Source organism: Geotrypetes seraphini, chromosome 2 (genome assembly GCF_902459505.1).
Source record: "Geotrypetes seraphini chromosome 2, aGeoSer1.1, whole genome shotgun sequence".
Lineage (NCBI taxonomy): Eukaryota > Metazoa > Chordata > Amphibia > Gymnophiona > Dermophiidae > Geotrypetes > Geotrypetes seraphini.
Window position 1 is genome coordinate 206065002 of NC_047085.1, and position 16418 is coordinate 206081419.

Genomic DNA, 16418 nt, shown 5'->3' on the forward strand with positions numbered 1-16418 from the left:
TACTGGTGGGAAGAACATCAGGCTATTTAAATTTTGATACTCGTATATTCTATCCATTGTACATCAAGTTACCTGGTACAGTAGTCCAGCATCAGAATACAGCTAGGTTTTATGAGTTCTATAGATGTTTCTGAGTGTGTAGGTTGAATGAAGGGTGATTGGTTAGATCTGTTTGGAAATGAGGTGATGTATTGACAACATTTAACCTTTGTAACATGTTTGATTATTTTTTATCTGTGTTACTTTTGATGTTTTACTTGGCATGAATTATTGTTACAGCCTCAAATATACATGATATATTTAAAAAACAAACAAACCTGCATAGAGGAACAAGCAAAGCACTGGGGAAAAAAAATCAAACTATTGCTTTATTTAGCCTTAAATGAAAAAAAAAAAGTAGAACAGGAAGACATACATGCTTTGATTCACCATTTTATTATAATGTTTTATTATATGAATTCCCAAGCTAACAAAGGTTTTCAGCTGGATTCTGATGTATAATCTCCCTCTTCCCTCTTCTCCCATTTTTTTTTTGTTTGTTGGAGAACTGATTCCAGAAAAACATAGATGAGTTCATTTCTAGTTAAAACCTGCCTTCCACTCCTAGTTCTTCTACTACAGATTTCTGAATGGCTTGATGAAGGAGACGCACGTCGTCCTGTGTGAGGGTCCTCTCCATGTGTCGGTATGTAATTTGATAGCAGTGGCTGGTCCTCTTTGTTCTAGAGAACATAAAATAATAGAAAAATAAAAATCAACGCAAGAACTAATGGACAGCCTGCCACTCAGAAGAAGGATGTAGTCATTTCAATGATACTTTTAGAATTATTCCTAATGTAGTAGTTAATCGAGTACCTGCTCTCATATTTAGAATATGACATTTACTTCCTCTGTAATTCCATTTTAACTAGAGCTGTCCTGAATAGCATCTTTTTATTATTTGAACAAATATAAATACTAGGCATTGAGTTTAACGAAATAAATAATAACAGAAGCAACGTGAAATCAGATTGTGTTTATTCCAATAAGATTTAACACAGTAGAGCCCCAGATTATTCATATTCAAATTTAAATCACTACTCAAATTGAATACAAATAATGTGTTCCAGGCCAAATTGAATCGAATGCAAATATTTGGTATAGCCCTAATTGTAACTATGCCCCAAATAAATAACAATGATACAACTAAATAAAAATATGCCAAATTAGCGGTAGTCTTATTAAAAGTACAGAAGATGCTCTGTCCCACACACAACAATGCTTCCCATACCTTTATCTCATTAAGGGACATTTTTTCCAAAATAATTTAAGGCTTTTATTTTAGAAATATCTCCACATGTAAATAGTATCATTTACATGTGAATATGATGATTTCAGACAATCAATATTTACATAGGAAATTCCACACAATGTAGAGATTTAGGGCTCCTTTTACGAAGGCGCGTTAGGGCCTTAACGCGTGGAATAGCATGTGCTAAATTGCTGTGCACACTAGCCGCTACTGCCTCCTCTTGAGCAGGCGGTAGTTTTTCAGCTAGCGTGCACTAATCGGTACGTGCACTAAAAACTCTAGTGCACCTTCGTAAAAGAAGCTCTTAATGAGGGCATGGCTTAGACAGCCAAAACTCTAGACATGTATTCTCCATATTAGAAATACACATTTATGGGGGAAAAATGGCCCTGTCAGATTTTGAGTCCCACTTAGAGCAATGCACAAAGTTTACTAAAATGCTCACTTTGGCCTGAGTTTTACACACGGGATTAAGGAAATACTTTCTGATTCTCTGTTATTTCATTTCACCTCTAAAACAAAAATCGGTAGGAATTATGGCCTTAGTACTTAATCTGTAAAACTCATACATTAGAAGTAGCATTCATAAAGGAGTCCAACTCAGAATACAAATGTTCATGTCAGTTCATCATAAATTAACTTCCATCTCATAGTCTGTTCATCCAGATAAAACATAGGACACGGCCATCCTTGTGGCAGCAAAGAAATGTCCATCTTTTGAAATGGACAAATGTCTTTGCAGAGTAGAAGGTTATCTAATCTAATTCTTAGTCTTATATACTGAATCATCTCCTAAAAATAGGAGCTCGATTCAGTTTACATAATTAGATCACAAAGAAAGATCCCTTGACATTCAGTGGAGCTATAGCCTAAAAAGTGATGAAACAATGGTTTTTAAGGTTTTGTGAAAGATCTGAAGAGATAAATGTGATCTAATTTGAGGAGGTAGTCCATTTCATATCGCAGTTAACAAGCATGGAAAGGAGTGTGAAGGTTAGTCTAATGGTTAGAGCAGTAGGTTGAGAATCAATGGACCCAGGTTCAAATCCCACATCAGCTGTTTGCAATTTCTTTTTTGCTGTTTAATATATTCATAAATGATCTAGAAACAGGCACGAAGTGTGAGATAATAAAATTTGCGGACGATACAAAACTATTTAGTGGAGCTGGGGCTAAAGAGGAATGCGAAGAATTGCAAAGGGACTTGAACAAATTGGGGGAATGGGCGGCGAGATGGCAGATGAAGTTCAACGTTGAGAAATGTAAAGTATTGCATGTTGGAAACAGAAACCCGAGGTACAACTATACAATGGGAGGGATATTATTGAATGAGAGCAACCAAGAAAGGGACTTGGGGGTAATGGTGGACATGACAATGAAGCCGACGGCACAGTGCGCAACAGCCGCTAAGAAAGCAAATAGAATGCTAGGCATAATCAAGAAGGGTATTACAACAAGGACAAAAGAAGTTATCCTGCCATTGTATCGGGCGATGGTGCGCCCGCATCTGGAATACTGCGTCCAATATTGGTCTCCGTACCTTAGGAAGGATATGGCGTTACTCGAGAGGGTTCAGAGGAGAGCGACACGCTTGATAAAAGGGATGGAAAACCTCTCATACGCTGAGAGATTGGAGAAACTGGGTCTCTTTTCCCTGGAGAAGAGGAGACTTAGAGGGGATATGATAGAGACTTATAAGATCATGAAGGGCATAGAGAGAGTAGATAAGGACAGATTCTTCAAACTTTCGAAAAATAAAAGAACAAGAGGACACTTGGAAAAGTTGAAAGGGGACAGATTTAAAATGAATGCTAGGAAGTTCTTCTTTACCCAACGAGTGGTGGACACCTGGAATGCGCTTCCAGAGGGAGTAATAGGGCAGAGTACAGTACAGGGGTTTAAGAAAGGATTGGACAATTTCCTGCTGGAAAAGGGGATAGAGGGGTATAAATAGAGGATTACTGCACAGGTCCTGGACCTGTTGGGCCGCCGCGTGAGCGGACTGCTGGGCATGATGGACCTCAGGTCTGACCCAGCAGAGGCATTGCTTATGTTCTTATGTGAGATCTCTGGGAACAGAAAAACACCTACTGCACCTAAATGCACACCACTTCAATAGCCATTAGGCTTGCAGGTGCCTCATATATTCAAGGACAATGGGTATCTTTTTGTCCCTGGAGTTGAACTGGAATTCAAACCTAGTTCCCTTGGTTCTCAGTTCACTGCATTAATGATTAGGATAGTTCTCAGATCTGCATTCCTTTGGAGGCAAGAGTATTATTCAAATTTTCCTGTATCTGCTTTAAGCTGATATCGAAATTGTCTCCAGCTTACCTTTTTCCTCATTTTGTGTTGCATAGACCATCAGAAACTAGAAACTTCTACTTATTTGCTTATCCAAAAATTAATGGGTGTAGATATAAGACCTTCTTAGATAGCATTTCAAGCTGGTAGGCAACAATCTTGGTTAGGTAAATGTATTCAGCAAGCTATGTTATCCTATTGCAGTTTTCGGAAATTAAGACCACTTTGTTCGATAAGTTTATTACTTAGTGAGTTTTATTATTGAAATGCTATTTTACAAATATTTGCCTTTTTTACTGTAGTATTGTATTTCGCTGATTGTCCAGCTCTTTTTAGTGTAAACCGCCTAGAACTTTTGGTTATGGTGGTATAAAAGAATAAAGTTATTATTATTAAGAATGCCCATAGTATCTGAAACCATCATATAATCTGGTATCCTTTGCAGGTATTACATTCAGGAGCAGAAGAAGGGGAGTAGCAAACCACAGAAGGATTAAGGAGGTATCCTGCCTTAATCCCTCCAGTGGACAACTGCTCAATCAGAGCATTTTTCTGTAACATGGATATGCCCCGGTGTTACATGCATATCCTGCCTTAGTAAAATTGGGATTTGGACATCCATACAGTACAGACATCTAGATGCTAGTTTCCAGATGTCCAAAACAAGAATTGAGTTTCTAAAATCACCATAGGTTCATAAAAAGGGCAAGCTACATGTGGCACAGTGTCACTTACACATAGAAGCAGTGAAATTGTCACCTCCAACTGGGAGCGCTGGCACTTCCATGTAAAAGCTGCCAAGCTCATGCCACTCTTTTTTTATTCTTTATCATTATATACATATATACATACATACATACATACATACATATATATATATATACACACACATACATATATAACTTCATTCAGCTATGCGGACGACATAACCATCCTCCTTCCATTCGACATCCACGACCCCATCTCCACAGGACGCCTGAAAACTATAATGGAAACAGTAGAAAAATGGATGACAAATCATAAGTTGAAGCTGAACAAGGACAAAACTAAATTCCTACTACTAGAGAAGGACAAAAAACCATCCCTAACAGAACTGGAAGTAAACTCAATCAAGTACCCAATACAGAGTTCCCTCAAAATCCTGGGAATACAACTAGACAGATGCTGCACTATGCAAACACAAATCCATAAAATCATCCAAAAAGCATTCTTCACAATGCGTAATCTGAGAAAAATAAGAAAATTCTTTAACAAAGACCAATTCAGGATAATTGTCCAATCCCTCGTGCTAAGTATGGTAGACTACTGCAACAGCCTTTATCTACCTTGCCCAATCAACACAATAAAAAAACTACAGACCGTCCAGAACACAGCCCTCAGACTCATATACTCACTCAGCAAATACGACCATATTACCAAAGCATACTTAGAATCTCACTGGCTACCAATAAAAGCAAGAACACAATTCAAATTCTACTGTCTCCTATTCAAAGTAACCCACGGCGCGGCACCCAGCTACCTAAACAACCGTTTTCACTACTATCTCTTATCCAGAAGAAGGAGAACACAGAACATTTTCACCTACCCTCCTCTCAATGGTACTCGACGTAAGAAACTTTATGACAACCTACTAGGGACACAGGCAGCTAATATTGACTCCGACATCTCAAAATTACTGATCGAAATTACAGACATAAAAGAGTTCCGAAAAGAAATAAAAACACTACTGTTCAAAAAATATCTCCCATCAATCTAAACCGCCATCTAATGAGTTCCCAATCAATTCCTTGGGAATAGAATCTCTTTATCCAACCCAAACTAAACACCCCTACTGTCCATATCATCAACATTAATTAACCATCATCATGCAATCATCAAAACAATAAATACACCTCCGCTTATAGGCATATGATGCTACTCTCCATCCGAAGAAACTTGACTCAGCTCATGTAACATCTTTAGTAATCTAGAACATATTGTAATTCCTTATTCTCCACCAGTAGTAAATTGACTCAGTTGCTATGTAACATCTCCTGTGATATTGAATGTACTATAATTCTTCAATATAAACTGTAATTATCTCTTCTCCTGTAATGTAATTCTACTGGAAATGCCCAGATATCATCTTTATTGTAATCCACCTAGAACCGCAAGGCACAGGCGGAATAGAAATCCCTAATGTAATGTAATGTAATGTAATACTGTATATATATATTTAAAAAAAAAGAAAAAAGATCTTCCACATTTCTACAGGAAATAAAAATACATGGATCAACTTGACCATACATAATTAACAATACTCAATCTCTATTTAGTCCACATTCTACGCCACTTTTTTTCAATATATGCATTTGTAAAATGTTTGCTGCCACTACATATGCAGACAAATATACTTGTTCTCCCGTACACCTTTATTATGTATTATACACAGCACTTCCCATTCAGCAGAGCCTTTGTAAAATACTTCTAGAATTGAGCACATCTTCATCTGGACATCTCACTTCCAGTCTCTGTGTTCTACCTAATTCAGGCTTCACATGTCCTTAAAAGAGCAATATATATTTAAGATATGGGTACAGTTATTAATTTACAAGTAGACCTAATGACCTTATTTTGCCAGTCTGAACTATATAATGCATTCACTTAAGGAGGGGGGTCAGGGGAGGTCTCAAACGCTCTTTAGTACAAAATCTTCCCTGTGTTATATGCCTTACTATATACAGAATACTGAATATGCAAATGTGAGCGTAGGGCAGAGACACAACTTGGGAAACTAACAAGATTGCACTAAGATAGGTTGTTAGTAAGAAAAAAAAGACTGGCTTTAGGCATCACATGATACAAGCATTTATTCTCCCTCAGCAGCAGCAGGTATTACTCACCACCCGAGAGTATACTGTACATATAAAAGCCGAGCTCTCAGATAGCTGGCATCCTCCCAGCGGAGTACCCCAAGAATTCCCCCTCTCACCATCAGTGTTCAACCTACTCATGCAACCCCTGAACGCAACAGGAATAAAGCATTTAACATACGCAGATGCTTTCACAATCATGCTAACAATAACGACAGGCTCACCTGACACCACCATTGCCCTCAAAAAATGCTTTCACATCATAGAAATTTAGGCCATAGTGAACCATTTCTGCCTAAACAAGAGCAAAACAAAATTCCTCTGGCTAGGCTCCCCAACTGAACCATGATACTTACTGAAGATCACAATCAATGACAAAGACTTTCTGCTAGAACTACAATCACGAATCCTAGGACTTGGAAATAGACAACTGCTTAACCATGAAACACCACATACATGCAATAACCAAACTGTCCTTCCATATAATGCGAAAACTAAGAACCATCAGAAAATATTTGACAAGGGAGCTTTCAGAATCTTTGTACAATACTTCCAGACCACTGCAATATAACTCTCGCTCTCTGCTTAAAAACATTGCTATCCTGCCTATAGGTAGTCAAAATGCAGCAGTTAGACTTACTGTATATTCAGACTCTGGAAATCAGAACACCTACAACTCTACTACACAAAACTACACTGGCTACCCATAGCTGCCAGAATTAAGTTGAAACTAAATATCATGGCATTCAAGATCTTGGAGGAAAATACTCCTGCCTACCTAACTGGGCTAGACACCCAACTTCAGGGTGCTGCCAACAGATATTCTACACAAAACCTGATGTAACTCAAATTTCCAATATCAAGTCCACAAAGCAACTCACATCATTCATCCAATACCAACTAACAAAATGTTGGAATCTGCTACCACTCACACCACAATCCTGCAATCACTACCTTAGATTAAAAAAAAACTTTTAAAAACCTACTTGTATCAAGATGGAGAACAAACCATGAACCTAATGTAACGACACCAATAATACGACACCAATAATATCTTGTAATCTTGTAACTCTATTCACAATAACTCAGTACACTGAACAACCTGTATTCATAATTCTATACACTGTAATCTCCTGGGTTTTTAAACTCAGCTTCTTATATTATAATCTGACCTTGAACTGAATAGGTAAAGGCATAATAAAAAAACAAATTAACGTAACATAGTTGGAGCAATAGTGGTGTCAAGGGCAAAGTTCCTTCTAATTTTTCACAGGCTGTGTGTGCAAAAAATTTAATCTGTGTGCATTTTAAAGAAAAACTAAATTTGTGTGCACTATAAAAATGATTGCCAGAGGGCCCGGAGTTCAGTTATGGGCAGGTCTTTGAGTTTAGTCTGAATTAACGAAAACACAATGTAATTTTAGTTACACTTTATGTAACATAAAGTCTCATTTCAATAAACATAAATTATGTTTCATTGAAATGTTTCATTGAGCGCTACCTATAAATAAGGTATCATTGTACTTTAGACTTAAAATTTAGAAAATAACAGCAATTTAGATTTCAAAGTTTTTCCCTGCGATCTTTCATATTTATCCAGTCTGAATAAATTCTGTTAAGATCTGTTGAACCTCCATCTTGAAGGTGACTCTTAACACGCATCAGCATTTCCAAATGCTCTAAATGTAAACGATTCCTTTGTTTAGTCTTCAAATTGTTCATTAGACTAAAACCACGCTCACAATCTGAACTAGATGCTAAAAATGTGGCACCAATGTCCATCAATTTTGCTAAATCTGCAAATTGATCATTCTGAAATGCAAATTTCATCATCTGGAAAGCTGTTTATCAGATTGCTTTTGATTTTTTCTGCAACAAGGAATTTAAAGTCATTGTATTGCTGAATAATAACACTTTCCTCTTTAAACAAAGAGATCTGATATGTCCATTTCCAAAGTCAAAGTCGCATTGTGATATTGCTGTACAGTCAAAAGCAGACCATTCCTCAACTTCATTTTCAGGAAATCTTTCACCCAGATGCAAACATAGGATGTTGATGAAGGTTAATATGGAATTAGTATCCACTGAAACTTTTTCTCCAGACCTCATCCTGTTGTCAAGAAGACTGTTGACTTTATCACTCCACTTAACCTTGTTGGCTAAGTATTGCATTCGAAGTTTGTTCAATTTACCCTGTGCAAGATGATAAGCTTCCAATGGTGTCAAACCACGTTTTTGAAATGCCATGGTTAAGGAAGCCAGTTCTGATAAGACATCATTCAAAACTTCAAGTGTAATATGAAATTGTTCTCTGTTCAGCTTCTTATAGCAGTACTTTGCAATAGGATCATTATCTCTGTCTTCTTCAAAATATTTTAACAGGGGATCATAATTTCGAATAATTGCTTTAAGTGCAAAGTGTCTAGATAACCAGCGCACTTCGTTCAGAGGTCTGAAAGCAATTGATTAACATTCAGATGCATCTGCTATTTCTTGAAATTTGCATCGTTTAGTAGAAGACCGACAGAACACCGTGTACACAGTTCTCATTACAGTTTCTACTTCTTTCATCAGTTTTACTTCTTTCCATGAATCAGAAAGTCCCAAATCTTCCCGATGTGCAACACTATGTTGCTGCACTAAATGTGGAATGTCTTTTCTCAGCTGTGCTGCAACACCATCTATTTTGCCCAACATAAGAGAGGCACCATCAGAGGTGAACATAACCATTTTATTCAGGTCAAGTTCATGTTTCCTTTACAATTCCCTAATTGCTGTTACTATTGATATTGCATCACATGCTTCCAACTGTAGCATCCCACCAAATGATGTCCTATACTCATTTGAATTGACTGGCCGATACTTAAAATAGAGTATTAAGTACTTGTTGACAGAAATGTCTGTGCTTTCATCAACAGCTAACGTATGATACGTTGCTAATTTAATGTCTGCCATAAGATCATCTTGCATGATGCCATTGATAATTCCAAGAAATTCAAACGCATAGTTTTTGCTTCTCCAGTTATCAGGTATACTAACATACTTTGCCATGTGCTCATTGATATCTTGAACAGAGAGCATTGAGATATTCATCTTAATGGCCAGCACAACACTGTCGACAAGAACCTTAATTTCATCAGGACTGGAACGCTTCCGTTCATTACTAATTTGCCTGTTTTCTTTTTTGGTTGGGCTTTCAAGCAACATGTTAACCAGTCCCCCTCTTAAATTCGGATTTTTACTTCTGAGTTTCCTAATATTGTCGGTATGAGATTTACTTGATAGATGGCGTTTCAGAAAGTTCAATTTCCAAACATCATCCCATATTTTTCCAGTAGAGAATTTTCCAGTTGTTTTGGCATCTTGACAATAACAACACACAACTCCATCATCTTCGTCATAGATAAATATTTCACACAGTCGAACACGCATTGTATTTCGAGATTCCAGTGTCTCCGTTTCAACAATTTCTTCAAGCCATTCAGACCTAAAAGCTGTTGCAGCTCTCTTGCGTTTTACACTTTTCACCAATCACGGTTTAGACATTTTAAGAGTTATATCTGGTTGCAATTTAATAAACGAATACAGTTATACAACCACAGTACCACGCTGCACATTACGATTCCACAAAATAAACAATATGGCGGAATTTCAGGAAGTCAAAGAATCGGAAGTGCTTCATATCCTATGGGCCATAGGCTATGGCCCTATGGGCACCTATGGGTCAAGTTCAACTGCCAAAGATAACGGAATCACATTAATGACTTAAAATTTATTTTATAGCGCTTCAATAAATGTGATAAATGGGAAATCGGAACAGCTGGTCTTCTGCAACATTTCATTTTAGCAGTGAAAATCATTTTAGGCAAAAATTTATTTTTTTGTGCGCGCTATTTTAATTTGTGTGCGCGCACAAGTGCACAGCTTAGAGGGAACATTGGTCAAGGGTAGTATAAGGGAAAATGAGTTTGCCTTTTTAAATAATCATGATGCTTGATTTTTACGATCCATTTTTCTCAAAAATCTTTAGTTGCTTCATTTATGGAGTCGCCCATACAGTTGAAAGTAGCTTTTATCCTGAGGTTTACTCATGAATGACAAGCCTCAACCCTCACTCGAGACTTGAAAGTTTATGGATGTCATTTTAGTGCTTATTTTAAAAGTTTTATTCATGTTTTGGACATCTGAAAAATGGCACTGAAACATCCATACTGCAATGATGTCCAAATATCGATTTTATAAAGCCAGAATATGGACATATAACACTGCAGTATGTTCCTATGGCAAGGGGGACGTCCAACTTTAGAACATCTAACTTTGTTCGTTATTTTCAACCACAGAAACATCAAAGCACAAAACATCCAAACCCAGTCCATTTGGACATGGGGGTCCAGCATTGTAATGGACTGGCCACACAGACATTCCATCAGAGCAGTGTGGCATCATAGAGGGCACTGCTGTGAACTTCATCTAAAGGGTGTCAGGGGTACATCTCAACAGAACCCCCTTATAAGTTACAGTGATCCCTTCAAAACTATCACCAAATCTACTATACCCATCTGTCTACCACCCCAGTATAATAGGATTTTGGTAGGTTTTTGTGGCCTCACACTTTCTACCATAAATGTAGTGGCTAGAGTGGCTTATGGGCCTGGGTCCTCCTCTCTATGGCTCACTAGCCCACCTATCAAGCTATACTTAAGACACCTGTGTGTTGCTCTACTAGGCTTTCCCATATCATATGCTGCTGTTTTAAAGACAGGCATGTACTGTTTCATTCAGATTTTGGGGGTGGGTGGGAGGGGGGGGTCAATGACCACTGGGGGAATGGGAAGTGTGATTATTTAATCCCTCCAGTGGTTATTTGGCCAGTTTTGGTACCTTTTTGGCACTTAGATGCTTTTAAAACAGCTACAGATGTCTAAGTTCTGTCCAGGACATCTTGGGAAATGTTTGATTATCGTCATAAGATGTCCAAGTTTAAGCATGAACAAAGCCCACCCAGAACATGCCTCCCTTTAGTTTTGGATGCACATGGCTGGATCACCTCACCAGAAATCCAGAAAGACAGTTTTGAAAATTGAAACTTGGATATTTTGGCAAGAAAAATGTTCAAGTGCCGATTTATGACATTTTTTGGACGTCTTAGTTTTTTTTAAATGTCCCTAACTGTAAAATAAACATAAAACTGTACAACAATAAAATAATCAGTAACATATGAGGAAAAAAATATCAACAAAAAACACATCTGAAGTGTTAAAGTATCCAATATCAACAGACTGGAAAGCAAAGTACCCCAAAAAACAATTATAAAATATTTTGTACTGTCTTCTGAAAAGAAAAACCTTCAATGATCTTCTTAAAGTCAAATAATTAGAGCCCCCGTTCATCAAGCTGAAGAAGTTGAGTGTTTAAGAACAAGCCAGCAAAGTAAATGCTCCGATGATCATAGGACTTGAATGAGCGTTGGAGCATTTAACTTGCTGGCCCATGCTAAAACGCTGTACTGCAGCTTGATAAAAGGGGGCCCAGGTAATAACCTCAACTCTGTTGATAATGAGTTCCATAATGTTGGTCCAGCACATCAAAAATAGATGACCAGGACTTCTCATGTCATATGTTTGAAAGACATTACTTCAAGAAGACCTTTCTGTGAAAAATATAGGGACCTAGCTAGACTAAATTTCATAGTAGCAGCAAGAGAAGCTGGTAATTTGCCATACAATATTTTATAAACTAAAAGTTAGTATCTTAGATTGAATTCTTATAGAATGAAATCATGCTTAAAATACAGGTGGTGCATACTTATTAAGTAGGTGTGCTCAGGGGCAGAATTTGAGCAGAATGTGGGTGAGGTTGCAATTTACTTAAGTATTTTATAAAATTTGTTTCATCACCCTTATGTCTGTATAGATGGTCCTCTGTATCCTTGGGGGGGTTGTTTCCAGAACCCCCCTCCCCCCCCCCAAGATACTAAAATCTGTGAATGCTTGATTTCTTTTAACTCCCTTCCTTCGTCTCCCCCCCCCCAACATGGTCTGGCATCTTGCAGCTTGCTCTCACATCCTCTTCATCTAGTGTACCTTTACAGCAACAGCAGTAATCCAATTCAAAAGCTGTGGCCTCCAGCAGGCCATTCCTTCTGACCTGGCATGCCCCTTCTGATGCAACTTCCTGGGCAGGCTGGGTCATAGGGAAAGGCCCAGTGCAGGCTTTGAGTATGGCTGCTACTGTTGCTGCAGGGCTGGACTGGATGCAAAGGTACAATGGGTATGGGGGATCTGAGAGAGAGAGAACTGAAGTTGGGTCTGCATTTGATTGAATCCGCGAATGTGGATTCCGCACATACAAAGGGCCGACTGTCCATTTGAGCTGGCATAATACCTGCAGGATTTGTGCTAGTATTTTAGAAAGACATAGGCAAAGAAACAGGCGCCTTTCCTTAAACTGGTGGACAATATATTTTCGAGAATTGTTATTTCCAGGGATCCTATTGTGTAGGGTTACCAGATGTCTAGATTTCCCCGGACATGTGCGGGCCTCTGGATGGCTTTTCAAAACCCGACACTTTATCCAGGTTTTGAAAAGCTTCCAGCTAGGAACAACTTTGGGACAGCATCTGCGCTTGCGTGGATGCAGCACAATGACCTCACTGCGTCACACTAGCGCATGCGTAGATGCCCTTCCGACAAGTGAACAGGGTGAGGGGGCGTGGCATGACTGGGGCAGAACTAGGTAGGGACAGGTGGAACTGGGCAGGCCTGGGAGCGGGGCCATTGGGTCCGGACTTTAGTTCCGGAAAATCTGGTAACCCTATTATTGTGCCACTGAATGCGAAAAACAGAATACATATTTATTTAAACGATTTCTCAACCGCCTATTCCTAGGCGGCTTTACAAATAGTAACATACATAAAATAGAACAACTATGACTTGCACACACATCAAAGATTACAAGTCAATCACTATCATAATGCAGTGAGGCTAACTGTTCATATATCACATTTGCCAACAGGAGGAGGAACAGGGAATTAAATTAAATATCACATTTTTAGATAAAGTATCTCCTTTTCCTTTGTAGTCTCACCATTGTTTATCTGCATTAAGGATACTGCCTGCCTAATGATGCTTGAACATGCAGAATCAGTACAATATTTCTAATAAGGCCACTAATTATTTTATTATTGTTAGTATGTCAGTGGCATAGCAACGGTGGTGAGGGAGCATAAGAATTGCCGCTGCTGGGTCAGACCAGTGGTCCATCGTGCCCAGCAGTCCGCTCACACGGCGGCTCTTAGGTCAAAGACCAGTGCCCTATTAGAGTCTAGCCTTACTTGCGTATGGGCACCATTTTCACAGGGGTGCTGGCACCTCTCCTCCCTCTGTGTACCTCTTTCAACGTTCATCAGTATGAGCAGCATCTTCCACCTGCTGCTCGCGCCAGCCTTGCTTCCCTTCTGACATCACTTCCTGGTCGCAGGTCAGAATGTCAGAAGGAAGCCGAGGCACAGTAATATGTGTAAGCAAAATCTTACAAAAATAATTTAAAATGTACAAAGACATTCATCCCACAGTTATTTTTCCTTTCCTAATAACCAATCAGAAAACAGCTCAGAAGACACAGACTTTGTAAATTAAGCAGTTTCACACTAAGTTCTGTAGGGTTATTTATAATACTAAATGTGTGACGAGTTGAACATATTTTAGCTTCTGGAAATTTATTAGAAGTATTTCAGAGGTGTTAGATGTGCTAAGCACAGTCCACTGGACCAATGGTATAAATAACTACTGCACAAAGTTGTCCAAAAAGCTAACTGTTAAGTGTTATACACAGCATATTTTTAGTTGGGGGGATGTAACCCAAAGCATTCTCCCTCCATCTAAAACCCCTTACCAGTCTATCCAGCCATTGCAGCAATCATCCCATATGGCCATTATCTTCAGTTGTGAGGTAGAAGCCCTGTTTCACTATCCATCTGACTTCTGATTTTTTGGCATTTCGGAAAAGTTTGAAAGCCTATTTTTTCGACTTGCCTTTTCAGATTTGTTTACTTTGTAATCTTGTAATTGCTTGGCTTTTCATTTTAAGGCCCATGTATAAGTTGTTATTTTAATAATCTGCTTTGTTCTGTTTTATTATGTATGTAATGTTTTGTTTTAATTATGTATGTATCGTTGTTATCTGCATAGATGGTTGATATGCGGGCTACAAGTGTTTTAAATAAAATAAACTAAATTATATTTCTGGCTGGATTTAGGATAGGGTGAAAAAGTAGGGCAGATGCCAGAGTTCCAGTCAAGAAGGGGCACTGCAAGGAGTCAGAACCAAGCCTAATGTCTGGGAAGGAGATAAGAAATTCACCCTCTTCCCCACCTGCTGTTGGCATAAGGTAAGTGCTCACTTCAAAACATTCCATAGCTTCTCCTACCTTGTCATGGCTGTTTTCACTGCCCATAAGTCACAAGGTCCCTTACTTCTCTGGTGAGCAAGATACCACCATTGCCAAAGGGTCTGGGGCATATAAGCCAGCACTGTGGGTGAAGGTGATGCTGAGCTACTATTTGGGTTTTTGCCCGATACTAGTGGCTTGGATTAGCCACTGTGAGGATGGCTTACTGGGCTAGATTGACCATTGGTCTGATCTAGTAAGGCTGGTCTTATGTTCTTAATACTGAGCAAACTCCCTTCCTTCATTTGTGTCCAGGTAGGGGTAATTTGTGTTTGGCATCGTCAACCATTTTGAAAATTTGGCATCTATGGTCTCTGGGGAGCTCTATCAATACTCCTGCTCAGGGTGCCACTCAGAAGAGTTAGCTCTGACCCAGTACAACAGGTGTTACATAATACTCGTATGTAGCTGGGAAAAAGAAGTCCCTAGAGGAAACCAAAGTGTTTACCTTCACATATCTGATATAATGTGATCCAAGTTGCTTCAACTACATATACACTGGGTCTAATACTGTATATCAAACATTTCTCTACACAGGCAGAGTAGAAGAAAAGCACTGGCAAATCAGGCTCATTGTGAATTCATCTATGAAAAACTGCTCTTACTGAACTGAAAATCTAATTGATTAATGCATAGAAATATTTCAGCCTGGCTGACTTATAAAGCTGTACAGGGTGAAAAGTTACCTAAGCGTGTATAATGTCGGACTCCTGTGCTGTTTGCCTGAAAAAAGGAGGTAAATCTTTTGAATCCAAAGTCACTTGCATTGTGATTTAAAGCTTTGCATTGTGCCAAAGAATTCTAGCCTCTCTCCCAATGGCACCCAAAAGCAAGGTTCAGGTCTGCAGAAAAAAATGAATTAAATTAGAAATGATTCTCTTTCTTGAGGAAGCAGACTGCTGTATTTTCATGCCATGCACCACTAGGGAAAATTTCAGCTTAGCAGACTTAACCAAAATTAAATTCTCTAACTAATAAAATTAAAATGTTACCTATTCAGACCTTTCAGCGATATATCCTTCTAAAAGAATAAGCTCATACATTGATAAGAAAGTAATTATAGAATATTCATTAGGAAAAATAACCCCAAACAGACAAATCCTAAATCGAGCAGCAGAAAAATCCAGAGGAGCTGTGTCAGCCATCTTCCTTTATTAATACCAGTAAGAGGTTCTGGTGGGTTGCAGGTGCTTCCTAATTAATGAACAGCACCCTGCAATGTGCTGGCCAGCAGCAGAAAGTGGCCCAAAGGACAGGGGAGAGCTGCTAGAAATTTACTGTGAACCTTCAGATGCAAGGCCTGCAAAATCTGAGGAAGCTTAAGGCATTTTGAAGGATTAGACAGTTTAGCTGCTGTATCTACAGGTTTAGAGATGATACTGGATGTTTATAATAGACTCCGATATATGATGAATTTTTATCTTTTCTGCGCTGTCTTATCAGTTTCCCCTGATGGGGAAGAAATTGCCCTTATGGAATACTTGATATTTTCACCTACATGGTGTGGCTGGGCCAAGCCCCG

At 38.6% G+C, this 16418-nt stretch overlaps 1 protein-coding gene across 11 annotated transcripts in view; it reads right to left on the reverse strand.

Annotated features, from left to right (window-relative positions):
* Positions 1–342: 342 nt before the first annotated feature.
* Positions 343–16418, reverse strand: part of FARS2 (phenylalanyl-tRNA synthetase 2, mitochondrial) — a 732018-nt gene continuing 715942 nt past the window's right edge. For 5 of the 11 annotated variants that reach the window (XM_033934770.1, XM_033934763.1, XM_033934765.1 and 2 more), the window contains one exon: positions 596–722. Coding sequence is in view for 6 of the 11 variants with exons in the window: in XM_033934766.1 (XP_033790657.1) it covers positions 480–722 (243 nt within the window). In the remaining 5 variants the exon portion in view is untranslated. Of the gene's footprint in view, positions 723–15582; positions 15739–16418 lie in introns of those variants that run through there. The other 6 variants (XM_033934773.1, XM_033934769.1, XM_033934766.1 and 3 more) reach the window with 3 other exon arrangements.